Source organism: Aphelocoma coerulescens (assembly GCF_041296385.1).
Source record: "Aphelocoma coerulescens isolate FSJ_1873_10779 chromosome Z unlocalized genomic scaffold, UR_Acoe_1.0 ChrZ, whole genome shotgun sequence".
Lineage (NCBI taxonomy): Eukaryota > Metazoa > Chordata > Aves > Passeriformes > Corvidae > Aphelocoma > Aphelocoma coerulescens.
Window position 1 is genome coordinate 5,175,505 of NW_027184085.1, and position 13,136 is coordinate 5,188,640.

General features: G+C 42.8%; 1 protein-coding gene across 2 annotated transcripts in view; it reads right to left on the minus strand.

Annotated features, from left to right (window-relative positions):
* Positions 1-514: 514 nt before the first annotated feature.
* Positions 515-13,136, minus strand: part of PIK3C3 (phosphatidylinositol 3-kinase catalytic subunit type 3) — a 74,106-nt gene continuing 61,484 nt past the window's right edge. Inside the window, exons 25-26 of one of the 2 annotated variants that reach the window (XM_069001659.1) lie at positions 12,092-12,217; positions 515-1,248 (exon numbers count right to left, since the gene is read on the minus strand). In XM_069001659.1, coding sequence (XP_068857760.1) covers positions 1,234-1,248; positions 12,092-12,217 — 141 coding nt within the window. In that variant the 3' untranslated portion in view covers positions 515-1,233. Of the gene's footprint in view, positions 1,249-11,151; positions 11,641-12,091; positions 12,218-13,136 lie in introns of those variants that run through there. The other variant, XM_069001658.1, reaches the window with a different exon arrangement.

Sequence of the window (13,136 nt, forward strand, 5' to 3'; positions counted from 1 at the left end):
GAAAATGGTAATTACTACTTCTCCAAAGAAGAGTGAGCTAAAGGTACTGTGGCTCCTCTGTGGCATTGTGTGTTTCCAGGTAACATGAGCCCTAAGCAAGTAAGGTAATGGAGTTCTTAAATCACCAATACAGGGGAAAAAAGGGGCAAAGCACAAAGCAAGACTGACTCACAAATACCAGTCAGATTCACATTTAAATCAGTCCCTCTTATCTTTATAATTGCGAAGGATTTCTTTCTGACTTAAAATGTTATTTAAAAAAATACAGGAGTATTAGAGCACCCTTTGAAGAGAGCCACACATTTATGAAGAGCTAATTACATTGCTGATCATACAAACTAGATTCATTACGAACTCAACATGTGGCACAAAAGTCATTTCTTGAGTGGCCTTATTCCAGCATCAAGTGAACTGAGAAGTGAAAATCCTTGCAAAAAGCCAGCAGCTATAAACATAATCCTCTAGTGTGCCATGTCTCAGCAGGTAAGATTAAAAAGACAAAACAGAACACCTCAAGACTGCAACAACAAAGGTTTTATTAGGATAAAGAATTTATAATCACTGTACAGAAAACATTTAGAGTTAAAGCGTGAAATACTGAACTGCTCACTGTGCATTCCTGTTGCTGAGCCTGTTAGTGATCATTTAATTGGCTGCCTACAGCTGGGGTAACTTATCAGCACTTAAAAACACTTTTGTAAGCAGGCAAAAAATGATTGTCCGTTCTGAACGGTAACATTGCCCAAGGCGGGAAATAAAGGATCATATGAATTACATTTAAAACTTACTCAAGGAACAAAGTGGGTGGGGAGGGATGAGAGGGGATTGCCATAGTTTTGTGAGGGGTTCTTCTGCACCGAGGAATTGTAGCTTCCCTGCTTCAGCTTTGTATCTACTTCTAATTTTAAATAAGAAAATATATTAACACGTACAAGAATTCACCATTAAATCCAACCTCTTCCAGTTATCTTTGGCTTGAGAGGAAGTTTCTTACTTTAACCTTTGAGGCTCCCAAGGATGGTACAAACAATCATCTTCCTTTAAAAACTGGTTGGTTTTAAACCTTTAATGAACAGAGACTCAAAAAGCTTCTCTACCTTCTGAGTTCTCAGTTCTTCATGCTAATAAATCTGCACTTTTCGCCTTCCAAAACTGTTTGGTGAAGACCACAAGGGCTTGAGAAATTTGCTGTCTTGAGCAGTTGCTTGTTTCCACCATAAGCAGGCAAAAAGCTTACTTTCTCCAATACTAAAAGAAAAGAAAAAAACACACAGCACAGAGATTACTCAACCTGGTTTACTCTCCAAGAACAAATGTTATGCTCAAATTGAACTCTGTGTTTAAAAACATGGCAAAATGCCTAAAGATAGATGATTTTCACAACTTTTCACAGGAAAAAGCAGAATGGAAAGCAACTCTGTATGCCCCTTCACAAATTATTTCATCCAATGCACACAATCTTGCTGGTAAACATTCCCTATTTTATTTTGGCATCCAGTAGGAAAAAAAACAGAAGTCCTCTGCTGAGGTGCCTGCATTCTGTGATACAGAAGCACTGGGATTACAGCCTGGAGATATTCTACATCCATGCCACTTCTACAGCTGAAACTGAGTTTGCTCCTAAACAGGTATCAGTCAAGTATAAATAAACCCTCAAAACTGTGTTACACTTTAGGTGAGACACCACAAGCTTTCACTTTCCTAATCACTGCCTACACTTCAGCCCTGAATTCAGCAACTGACTTGATTTGTAAATTTACAAGGGAAATAAAATGTAAGATTAGACACTTTAACTGTAGATTGTTTCCTTCCTCTGCAGAAGTAAATAATGCTGCTAAAATGAAAATGACTCTCCAGGGAGAAATGGCTATCCAGTCTTCATTAGGATCAACTAAAATTAGTATGCACTTTTTCCTCCTCTTGAGAACTATTGTACAACACCATTAGCTTATTCTAAATGCTGAATTTATTTACTTTTGAGACAACGTTTTTTTGATAACCGTTAAGAAGGAGATAGGCAATGCATGAAAAGCTCTGGAAAATATCTGATAAAATAACAGATTAGAGACACATTAGAAACTAAACTAAAGGCTTCATAACACAGCTGTAAATGGAACTCAATTTAGAATATTGTTATAAAAAAACAATACTGAGCTGATTCCAAAACATCCAAAGTACTTTATCCAAGAGCTTTACTTACTGCAGAGTGACATATAAAATACTGAAGCACCATGGTTACTATAATAATCAACCTTGTTAAAAAGCTCTTAAGTGCAGCAGTAGACTGCAGATTCCTGCAAGCCTATTTCAGAGGCAGTAAAAGAATAAATATCTACTGATAAACAAAAAATGTGTTGAACAGCATTTTAAATGAAATACTGTGTAGCATTAGGCCAGATTTGCTATTTACATTTGTGTCAGAACACCTGTGTAATGTTGGGGGTTTTTCCAGACAACTATGAAGAGCAAGGCTGTTGCTGCCTGTTCTGAACTTCCCCTCCCCCTCCCAAAGACACGTGCTCCGGCCACGTGCTCCGAGCTCCTTTGTTCGAAGCGCGGGCAAAACCAAATGTAACTCAAACTCTTCAGCAGTGTCTGATTGGCCACTCACCCCAGGTCCTCCCCTTCCCTCTTCTCCGAATAAAGGATAGTCGAGGGGAGGCTCCACGCTCTCTCAGCTCAGCTATCTTCCTGTGAACATCTGTGGTTGTCTCTCTCTTTCTTAAGGCTTCTAACTGCAGGGAATTGAGCGGGCAGGGAGCTATATTTCTCCCTCTTTGCTTCTGCTGATGGTATTTGCTCTGCAGCTGATACAGGTACCGATTTTAGAGCTATTAAGGTGCTAGATCGCCTGTGCTGCCTCTCTGGGCTGCTCGAGGCTTTCTAAGGCATTGAAATACAAGCGCTAGCCGGTATAAAGCTGAAAAGATACCATCCACATTTGGCGCCCAACGTGCTATCTCTGAACTCCGGTTCTGAGAGACTTTCAGGGTGTCCCGGCAGCTGTGTGTCTGCTGGAGTTAGCTCTGCACGTCGTGCTGTGCCAGCTCTGTGTAGCGAGCTGTTACTTTTTGCGTAACAGTGAGCCCAGAGGCTCAGCCTGTACCTCCCCCACACCACGTGGCGAGGGAACGGCTTGAAAGCAGAAGACCCTTCTCGCATGTTTTTTTTCTCCGGACCTGCTTTCCTGTGGTAAAATCCAGATTTCTGGTGAGTATTTCCCTGCTGGTTTAGGGGCTCCTGTCTTAAGCTGGTGCCGGTTCAAACTTTCTCTTTTTTTTTCTCCTTTTGGGCGAGTTGGGTTGAGGTTTGTGGTGTTGCTTTCATAATGGGATCTGAAGTTTCTGCACACCATAGAGAAATATACCACCAAGTTCAAAGCTACCTTTCCTTAACTGGGCATAAATACCCTAAAAATCTAGTTCAATCTTTTGTAGGATGGCTTTTTCAATACTTTCCTAATCTTACCTCCGAAGACATAAGATCTGCTGAATTTTGGGATAAGGTGGGGAGAAAACTTTCCTCTCTTAGGCGTGCAGGAGATGAAACAGTTTCAAAATTCTTTCCTCTCCTGTTACTAAGTTATACTTTGCCTGAGAAAAAGGCAGTACATGAAAAGCCTCTGCAAAAAACCCCTGTTAATTCCCTTATACCCTCTTCCAACCCCTTTGTCCCGAACCCCTCTTCCCCTACGCTGGTAAACACAGCTAGAGCAGACTGCTTTTTAGCACAGGAGAGCTATCGTCCTCCTGGCTCACCCGTGTTTCCTCAGCACCCTGCCTCGGACGGGAATCCGGAGCCCGTCCCAGGACCTTCCCAACCCCTTTTCTCCACTCCCTTGTCCCCAGTTTCTAGCCCTCATGTTTCAAGCGCGCAAAAAAACCCCTTCTCCCCTGATCTCTTTGTTCCCAGGGAGAGCCATTGCCATGTGCTCGCAGCCCGGGGAAAAACCCCTCCCCCCAACCCCTTTTCTTCGAGTTTGTTTGTCTCCAATAATGGCGGCCGCGATGTTCCTTCCTCTCCAAACTACACCTCCCACAATCCCTTTCTCCCCCACCCCACAAACCCCTTCTTGTCCCCATCCCCGCCCACTCCTGCGTCACAACCTGACCCCGCCCCTAACCCCGCCCCCACAGCGTCGTGTTTCACCCCTCCCTCTGTGCCCGCCCATGGCTCAAGTACCGCCCCTGCCTCCCACAACCCCGCCCCCAACCCCTCCCCTCCTCCGGCCGTGTCCGCGCCTCCACTCCCCGCCCCTGCCCCTCCACTCCCCGCCCCTGCTTGCTCTTGTCCCGTCCCTGGTTTCCACAATCCTGTAAATACCTCTTTAAATCCGGGAACCCATGGCTACCAGGAAGTAACTCCAACTGCTTCTACTACACTCTCTCCTACTAGCAATGTAGCAAACCCTGACTGGAAACCCTTACCTTGTTCTAATATTAAGGATTTGTGCAAGGCCATTAAGGAGTTTGGAATGCATAGTAATTATTTTAAGAGCCTTTTAAGTGCTACTTTTGCAACTCACTTACTAGTACCTCATGATCTACTTACATTGATGCAAACTCTTCTAACAGCTGGTGATTTTATGATGTGGAAAAAGCAATGGAAAATAATTTTATCTGATTTGCTAAAAATTTTGTGGCAAACTCCAGATAATTACCTGGACCTTGAGAATAATTATATCACATTAGACCTTTTATCTGGTGACAATAATATGGCAAATCCTCAAAAACAAGCAATGCTTATCCCTCGTCCAGTTCTTACTGAAATCACACGTGCTGCTGAAAAGGCCTTAACATTATTACCATCTCAAACTCCTAACTCTCATTATACCGCCATCAAGCAATTGCCAAATGAAAATATTATTCACTTTTATAACCGTTTGTGCGAAGCTGTCTCTTCTCAGGTCCCTAATCCTGACCTCCGACAAGCGCTCCCACTCGAACTTCTCCAAGTGAATACCAATGATGCTTGCAAACAAGTCATCCTCACTCTCCCTCTTCATCCTCCTCCTACTGTTGAATCCATCCTCGAAGTCTGTACAAAGAAGGTGCAGCTGAACACAGCTGCTCCCTTTTTGGAAAAAGTGGGGATGATTGGGGAAGTTGTGGAGAATGCTATGGGTACAGGAGAAACTCAATCGCGTGGTAACCTTATATGCTATCGTTGTCAGAAAAAGGGACATGTAGCTCGCAATTGCAGAGCCATTATAACTGCTGATAAAAACTCTCCAAAGACTGTTTCCCCAGGTCAACAGCAGGGAAACTAGTGACTCAACGCGTCCTAACAGCTCCGCGTTCAGACAAAAATAGAGCTGCAGACAAAGCAACTTGGACTTCTGGACTCAGGTTTAAGGTAACCTGTGCTGAAACACACCATTTCAACAACAACAAACAGACTGTCATACCCATCTCATTCCAGAATGTGGACCACATGCAAGACTTTACATACCTTTTTGTTATTGGGGACACTCGGGTAACACCTGCTGGGATAGAGGTTACACCCACACTCATGAAAGTGGATCAGAACGGGTGTTCTAACGTAATGGTACAATGTATATATCCGCCGTACTTTATGCAAAAGGGTCAAGTCATTGCACAGGCCATTCCACTGCCCAAATATCTGCCCACAGATGGTCATATCCCAGCCATCTGTTGGACTGAGGTTTTGGGAAATGACAAACCCATAATAGAATGTAAGCTCCGTCATAAATCACATAAAATCAGTATAATGGGAATGATAGACACAGGTGCTGATGTGACTGTCATTCCATTTGATAAGTGGCCTGAGCAATGGGAATTGCAGTCTCAGGGCATCATACATGGGATTGGAGGTAACCAAATTGCAAAGCAATCCAAATACACCATCCAAATTGAAGGTCCTGAAGGACAAATAGCAACTCTTCGTCCGTATGTCCTGGACACCAAATTCACCCTGTGGGGAAGGGATGCCATGTCTCAGTGGGGAACAAAAATTGATATCACCCCTAGATATCAAAATTTTCTCCTGCAGGCCACTGAAGCAGAGTGCCATCCACAAAAATTAACTTGGAAAACAGATGAACCCGTGCAAGTTAGACAGTGGTCTTTAAAAAAAGAAAACTTAGAGGCACTCAAAACATTAGTAGCTGAACAATTGGCTAAAGGAAATATAGTTCAAACTAACAGCCCATGGAACACACCCGTGTTTGTAATAAAAAAACTGGGAAAGAACAAATATAGGCTACTCCAAGATCTTAGAGAAGTTAATAAAGTTATTGAAGACATGGGACCCCTTCAACCAGGTATGCCATCACCTTCAATGCTCCCACAACATTGGCATTTAGCTGTTCTTGACATTAAAGATTGCTTTTTTCATATTCCACTCCATCCTGCAGATGCCCCTCGATTTGCATTTTCTGTACCCTCTCTTAATCATGAAACCCCCATGGAACGTTACCATTGGCTTGTGCTTCCCCAAGGTATGAAAAATTCCCCAACTCTCTGCCAAGAGTACATTGCTAAAATTCTATCTCCCATCCGTGCCAAAGCAGAGAAAGCCATCATCCTACATTACATGGATGATGTGCTGGTGTGTGCTCCCAATAATCAGTATCTTGAGCAGACACTTAACATGGTGATTGAGGCCCTAGAGGCCAAGGGCTTTGAATTACAACCTGAAAAAATGCAGAGAACAAGCCCTTGGAAATACCTCGGACTCAAAATCACAGAAACCTCTATCACCCCAACACCCGTCACCATTAATAATAACCCGAAAACATTAGAGGAAGTGCAACAGATCTGTGGGACACTGAAGTATTTAAGGCGCTGGTTAGGACTCACCACAGAGGATGTAGCTCCTATTGCAAACCTAGTAAAAGGGGAAGGCGGTCCAGCATCCCCCAGATCCCTGACAGAAGAGGCAAGGCAGTCTCTCAGAAAGATACAAGAGCTCATTTCCACCAGACAAGCACACAGGTATCAGCCCTCCCTACCCTTTAAGCTTGTCATTCTGGGGAAGGCACCACGCTTTCACGGCCTCATATTTCAGTGGGACAAAGAGCAGAAGGACCACCTCATCATAATTGAATGGGTTTTCCTTCCACTCCAGCCTCCTAAAACCATCACACAGCCACAAGAATTAATAGCAAAAATTATCATGAAGGGTAGAGCAAGGCTCCGCACCCTGGCAGGATGTGACTTTGCATGCATCTACTTACCAGTAACAACAGACGCATTAGATCACCTACTCCAAAATAATATAAATTTACAATTTGCATTAGATAGTTACTCAGGCCAAATCTCAAATCATTACCCAAAACATGAAATGTTTAATCTGCCATTCTCTTTCATCCCTCGAGAGATTCAAAGCAGAAAACCCCTCGATGCGATTACTGTTTTTACTGATGCATCAGGGAAAAGTAAGAAGTCCGTGGTCACGTGGAGAAATTCAAAGACACAAAAGTGGGAATCTGACATAAAGGTAATCCAAGGATCACCACAAGTAGCTGAATTAGCAGCTGTCATTAGAGCATTTGAGAGGTTCAAAGAACCCTTTAATTTGGTCACAGACTCAGCATATGTAGCTGGAGTAACTGTTAGAGCTGAGCATGCTCTCCTAAAAGAAATCTCAAACAAAAAAATTTATGATTTACTCTCAAAATTAATTTATCTGGTTTCCCACAGAGAGCATCCCTATTTTGTCATGCATGTGAGGTCACATACAAACTTGCCAGGATTTATTGCGGAAGGTAATCGTAGAGCTGATGCTCTGGCTATGCCAGCAGACATAGTTCTATCAGCAGACTTACCAAAGCTCCCCCAAGTTTTCAAACAGGCAAAACTGAGCCATGCTATGTACCATCAAAATATTCCTGCTCTTATCCGCATGTTCCATCTGTCGCGGACGCAGGCAAAAGCAATAGTGGCAACATGTCCCAACTGCCAGAAGCTACAGCTTCCATCACTGGGCATGGGAGTCAATCCCAGAGGCATTAATAGCGGTGAAGTGTGGCAGATGGACGTCACACATTTCCCTGAATTTGGGAGATTAAAATACGTTCATGTTTCTATTGATACCTTCTCTGGTGCTATGTATGCCTCTGCACATGCAGGCGAAAAAGCTAGGGATGTTGAAAAACATCTTGTCCAAGCTTTTGCTGTGCTTGGTATACCTGAGGAGATAAAAACTGATAATGGACCTGCCTACACCTCTCAGGAGTTTAAAAACTTCCGTCAGCAGTGGGGATTTCGACATGTTACAGGTATTCCTCACTCCCCAACCGGACAAGGCATTGTTGAACGTGCCCATCAAACCCTCAAGCGAATGCTGCTACAACAATCAGGGACCACCAAACTCAATTCACCTGTCCTCAGACTCAGCAAAGCACTGTTTACCATAAACTTCCTGAATGGCACCTTTGAGGATCCAAACCCTCCCATCTATCGTCATTTCCAGAACACCGGGAGACAGAAACTGAAGGAGAATCCAGAAGTCCTGATCCGGGACCCAGAGACTCAGAAAATCCAAGGACCATACAAACTTGTAACTTGGGGACGTGGGTATGCCAGTGTATCTACCCCTCAAGGACTGAGATGGATCCCAGGGAAATGGGTAAAGCCTTATGTCACTTCCTCAAAAATTAAGGAGGTTAAAACTGCCTCCTGGAAGAGACGCCGTAAAAAGGATCCTAATTTTGCACCCTCATGTAAACCCTTTGCTGCAGATTTTGATGTTAATCCCTTGAGTTAAGTTGCACTGTTTTGCACTCAGGTTTTGCACTGTACTCTGTAAGTCTTCGTCCTGATACTCCATACCATAGATGTCCTAACTAACCCCCTGAGTTTTGCTGGGGAACTAGTTTAAAGGCATCCTAGGTACTATCGAAGTTGTAGGGACGATAGATTCCAATTATGTTTTGCACTGTTGTTCTGTTACTGTTCTATGCACTTTAAGTTACTAAGAGTTACAACCCAGCTTTAAAGAAAAAAAAATAGGGAATTGTTGCTGCCTGTTCTGAACTTCCCCTCCCCCTCCCAAAGACATGTGCTCCGGCCACGTGCTCCGAGCTCCTTTGTTCGAAGCGCGGGCAAAACCAAATGTAACTCAAACTCTTCAGCAGTGTCTGATTGGCCACTCACCCCAGGTCCTCCCCTTCCCTCTTCTCCGAATAAAGGATAGTCGAGGGGAGGCTCCACGCTCTCTCAGCTCAGCTATCTTCCTGTGAACATCTGTGGTTGTCTCTCTCTTTCTTAAGGCTTCTAACTGCAGGGAATTGAGCGGGCAGGGAGCTATATTTCTCCCTCTTTGCTTCTGCTGATGGTATTTGCTCTGCAGCTGATACAGGTACCGATTTTAGAGCTATTAAGGTGCTAGATCGCCTGTGCTGCCTCTCTGGGCTGCTCGAGGCTTTCTAAGGCATTGAAATACAAGCGCTAGCCGGTATAAAGCTGAAAAGATACCATCCACACAAGGCCACTGGCAATTCAACGCAGAATTATAAATGAACAAACTGAAAGCTTCAACTGGCCACTGGGTAAGATGACCTCTTTACAGCAAATTCATGACTCATTAATTGTTTATTTGTTCAACGATTTGCAGACTCCATGAAGACTACAACAGCGAATTCTCAGGAGTGCCTCAGTCAAAAAGGAAGGAGAATGATTTTCACTGATGAAGTACTAAATATTGCTAAGAAACATCCTATTTCACTCTTAATATAGAGAGAACAGAAATTAATTACACTTACTTTTGATTGGGTGTTTTTTTTTGAGGGCTTTTTTTTTTTTAAATACATGAACAGGGCACAGATTCTTAAGACTTGCCAACTGCTGATTAATCTGGGTCTATTCTTTTTGCATCCTCCTCACACTTGCAATCCAGTATCTTTGCAGGAGAAAGCCTGCAAGCCTAAATTTTTTAGAGCATGAATAAAGGCAATAACTGGAACTCCAAAACTAGCATCACATGGAGTGAAGAGATGCCTTTAGCACTCACAAATCAAGACACTTGTTTTTCATTCTAGGCACCAGATGCCCAAAGCAGAAAGGAAAGCTAAAAGCACATAGGTTGCACACTCTGTAGCAGTGCACAAAGATTGCTCAGAGCTACAGGAATATGCCTCTGTGCTGAAATTCAGCACAGAGAGGTAAAAAACCCAAAGCAAGATAACTAGATCAGGCCTACATTAGTGGCTGTCACATCTGCTTGTTTGGTATCTGAAGTGTAGTACACCAGTGGGCTTGCACTTTAACTCCCAAATATATGAATGGAAAACGCAATCAGTGCCTGCTGGAATGTGTGCCAGCTTTTTGCTTAGAACACCATGCCTGGAAGCCAGAATCACAGAATGGTTTGGTTGGAAGGGACCTTAAAGATCAGCTAATCCCAACCCCTCTGCCATATGCAAGGACACCCTCCACTAGACCAGGCTGCTCAGAGCCCAATTCCACAGAAGCCTGGAGTAACATCCTTGGCTACTTTTAAATATTCTGAACAAATCTGTCCTGTGATTTTAAAAGCAGTGTTAACAACTGAAGAAAGATCAAGCAAAAACAAGCCTGAATGGAAAAAGAAAACGAGGTTCCCTGAATCAAACCTGTAAACTCTGACTTACTAATACATTTTCACAAATGCAGCAACAATTATCTTGGAGAGTGTGGCAGTCACCTCAGGCCAATGAAGTGAAAAGATATGTCTTAAAAAAGTGACTGTCCATATGTGATGAAAAGAAAGGTCTACCCTGGACAAACTTAAAACTTCAATTTTGAATATTTCTAATAGTTTGGGGTTTTTTTATTTGAAGCCTAAGGTAGATGCAAGGCGTTTTTCACTTTGTCTTATGAAATTACCATCCTCTTTCTGAAGTTCAGAGTAATCCACAGTGAATGACAACAAATTTTGCATCATTTCCACATAATTACACTTCCTTTTTTCACATCTCATGAAAGATCACCTTCATTGAATATATACATAGATGGAAATTACATTATTTCTTCTCATCCTGCACTATAGTGAAATTCTTCAAAATAAAAACTAAGTTTGAAGAAAAGAACAGATGCTTTTTAGCAAAATGGATAGCCATAAAAATAGTTCTCTCCTCAGTTCATATCAGAATTTAGAAGAAAGAATCAATAAAAAACCCAGGATAATGACTGGCTTTTGAGAGCAGTTTAATTTTTCCTCTTAATTCCATTTCTTGTCATGAGTCTAATACTTAAGGCAAACAGTGTAATATCTTAAATCCCTGATAAACACAAACCAAATGTCAGATGGTTTGAAGGAAAAAAAAAAGCCATTGGAAATTCAAAGCAGAAATGCTTTTGTGAATACAGTTTTATCTAACATGAGAATCAAGTATTTTATTGTCTTACTGTGGATTGTAGTCAGAGCACACAGTAAGATGGTTAAACACTTCCTTCTTCACACAGGGTATATTGTAGTAACAAAAATAACAGAGGCAATAGTTTATTGTCAACCCAGATCATCAGCAAGAAGGCTGCTGTATGGTCTTCCTGGAGCTTTCTCTTCTCCAGACTGGACAATCCCAGCTCTCTCAGACTGTCTCCCTAGCAGAGCTGCTCCATCCCTCTGATCAGCTTGGTGGTCTCCTCTGCACTCGCTCCAGCAGATCCATATCCTTCCTGTGCTGGGACCCCAGAGCTGGATGCAGTGCTCCAGGTGGGTCTCACCAGAGCGGAGCAGAGGGGCAGAATCCCCTCCCTCCCCTGCTGCCCACAGAGCTCTGGATGCAGCCCAGGACACGTTTGGCTCTCTGGGCTGTGAGTGCCATGGCCGGGGCATGTCCAGCCTCTCACCCACCAGCACCAAATCGTTGGCAGGGCTGCTCTAGGTCTGTTTGTTCCCCAGCCAGAACTGACCCAAAACCTGCCTTGTCCCAGGTGCCAGACCTTGCATGACTGCTAAGGAGTTACCAAAAATTTTCTAGGATGAGCTTGCTCACCAGTCCTGACAGCTAAAACACAGTTTTAACTTGTAGGAAAATGAACTACAATGTCACAAACAGTGAAGTCATGCTTTAAACCTACCACTTGTAACCTCCCACCTTACTCAGCTGTCACAGAGACCAGCAACTGAGAAGGAAATACCTCACCTGTGCAAATTTGTGTATCTGCTCCACCACAGCTGCAAAGAGGGCATGGACACTTTCATCAATTAGACTCTGCATATAATGAACAGCTTCTTCATCAGACAGGTCCAAACGAAACTTGTCCTGCACCTGGAATGGGAGTGGAAATGGCTAAAATTAGTTCAATGGTTAAAAACATGCATTATTCTCTCCAAGTACATAGAAGAAGACATAGTGATTTCGGCTGTGAAAGTTTAGTGGAGAATCTCTCTTTTACTTCTAAGCTACAGCAGATTGTTGGAAATGTACAATGTTATTTAAAACACCTATTTAAAATCCTTTAATAAAAAATAGTGCTTAAATAAGCAAGAAACAGTCCCCTCATTCAAACTAGTAATTTCAAAGCTCAAGGTCAGAAAGTCAAGAGAAGCACTTGGAAATACAAGCATGCTAGGAGAAAAAGAGAATACATTCAACATTCACTGGAGAATGAAATGCCACTTGAGAAAAAACACACAACTTTGCATATTAAATACAAATTTGGAAGAGTCTGGATGATCCTAATGATTTTTGAAAGGACATAACAGCTCCTTACTCTAAACCTGTTTTCAGGTAACGTTTGTCTTTCAGAAACTGTAACGCAGTTAAGTAAAGAATACAGAATGGGAGGAAAGTGTGAGCGAACCAACTCTGTCAAAACTGACCTTTGTGGCAAGTGTGAATTTCATTAACTTTGATTGTATCCACCGTCCATGAACAGTTGGCTGGAGTCACTGCTAGCCCTTACATGGTTTTTCCTTCTGACAGCAACATTGTACCAGTAACACATTCTGCTTAGTACTTGCAACTTGTACGTGAGTTAAAAGCTGAATGCACAATAATTAAGAATACAACAATACCTATACTTTCCTATTTCCATCCTGGCAATGCCAAGAACATTTATGAAGGGGCAGTAGATGCCTTTCTGTGACTCCCAACTAATTCCAAGAAAACGGCTCAGAACTGATCCAGATGGCAACTTTCCCTAACAGACAGGGCTACCCAGCCCTAACTCCATTGAGCCTGTTTT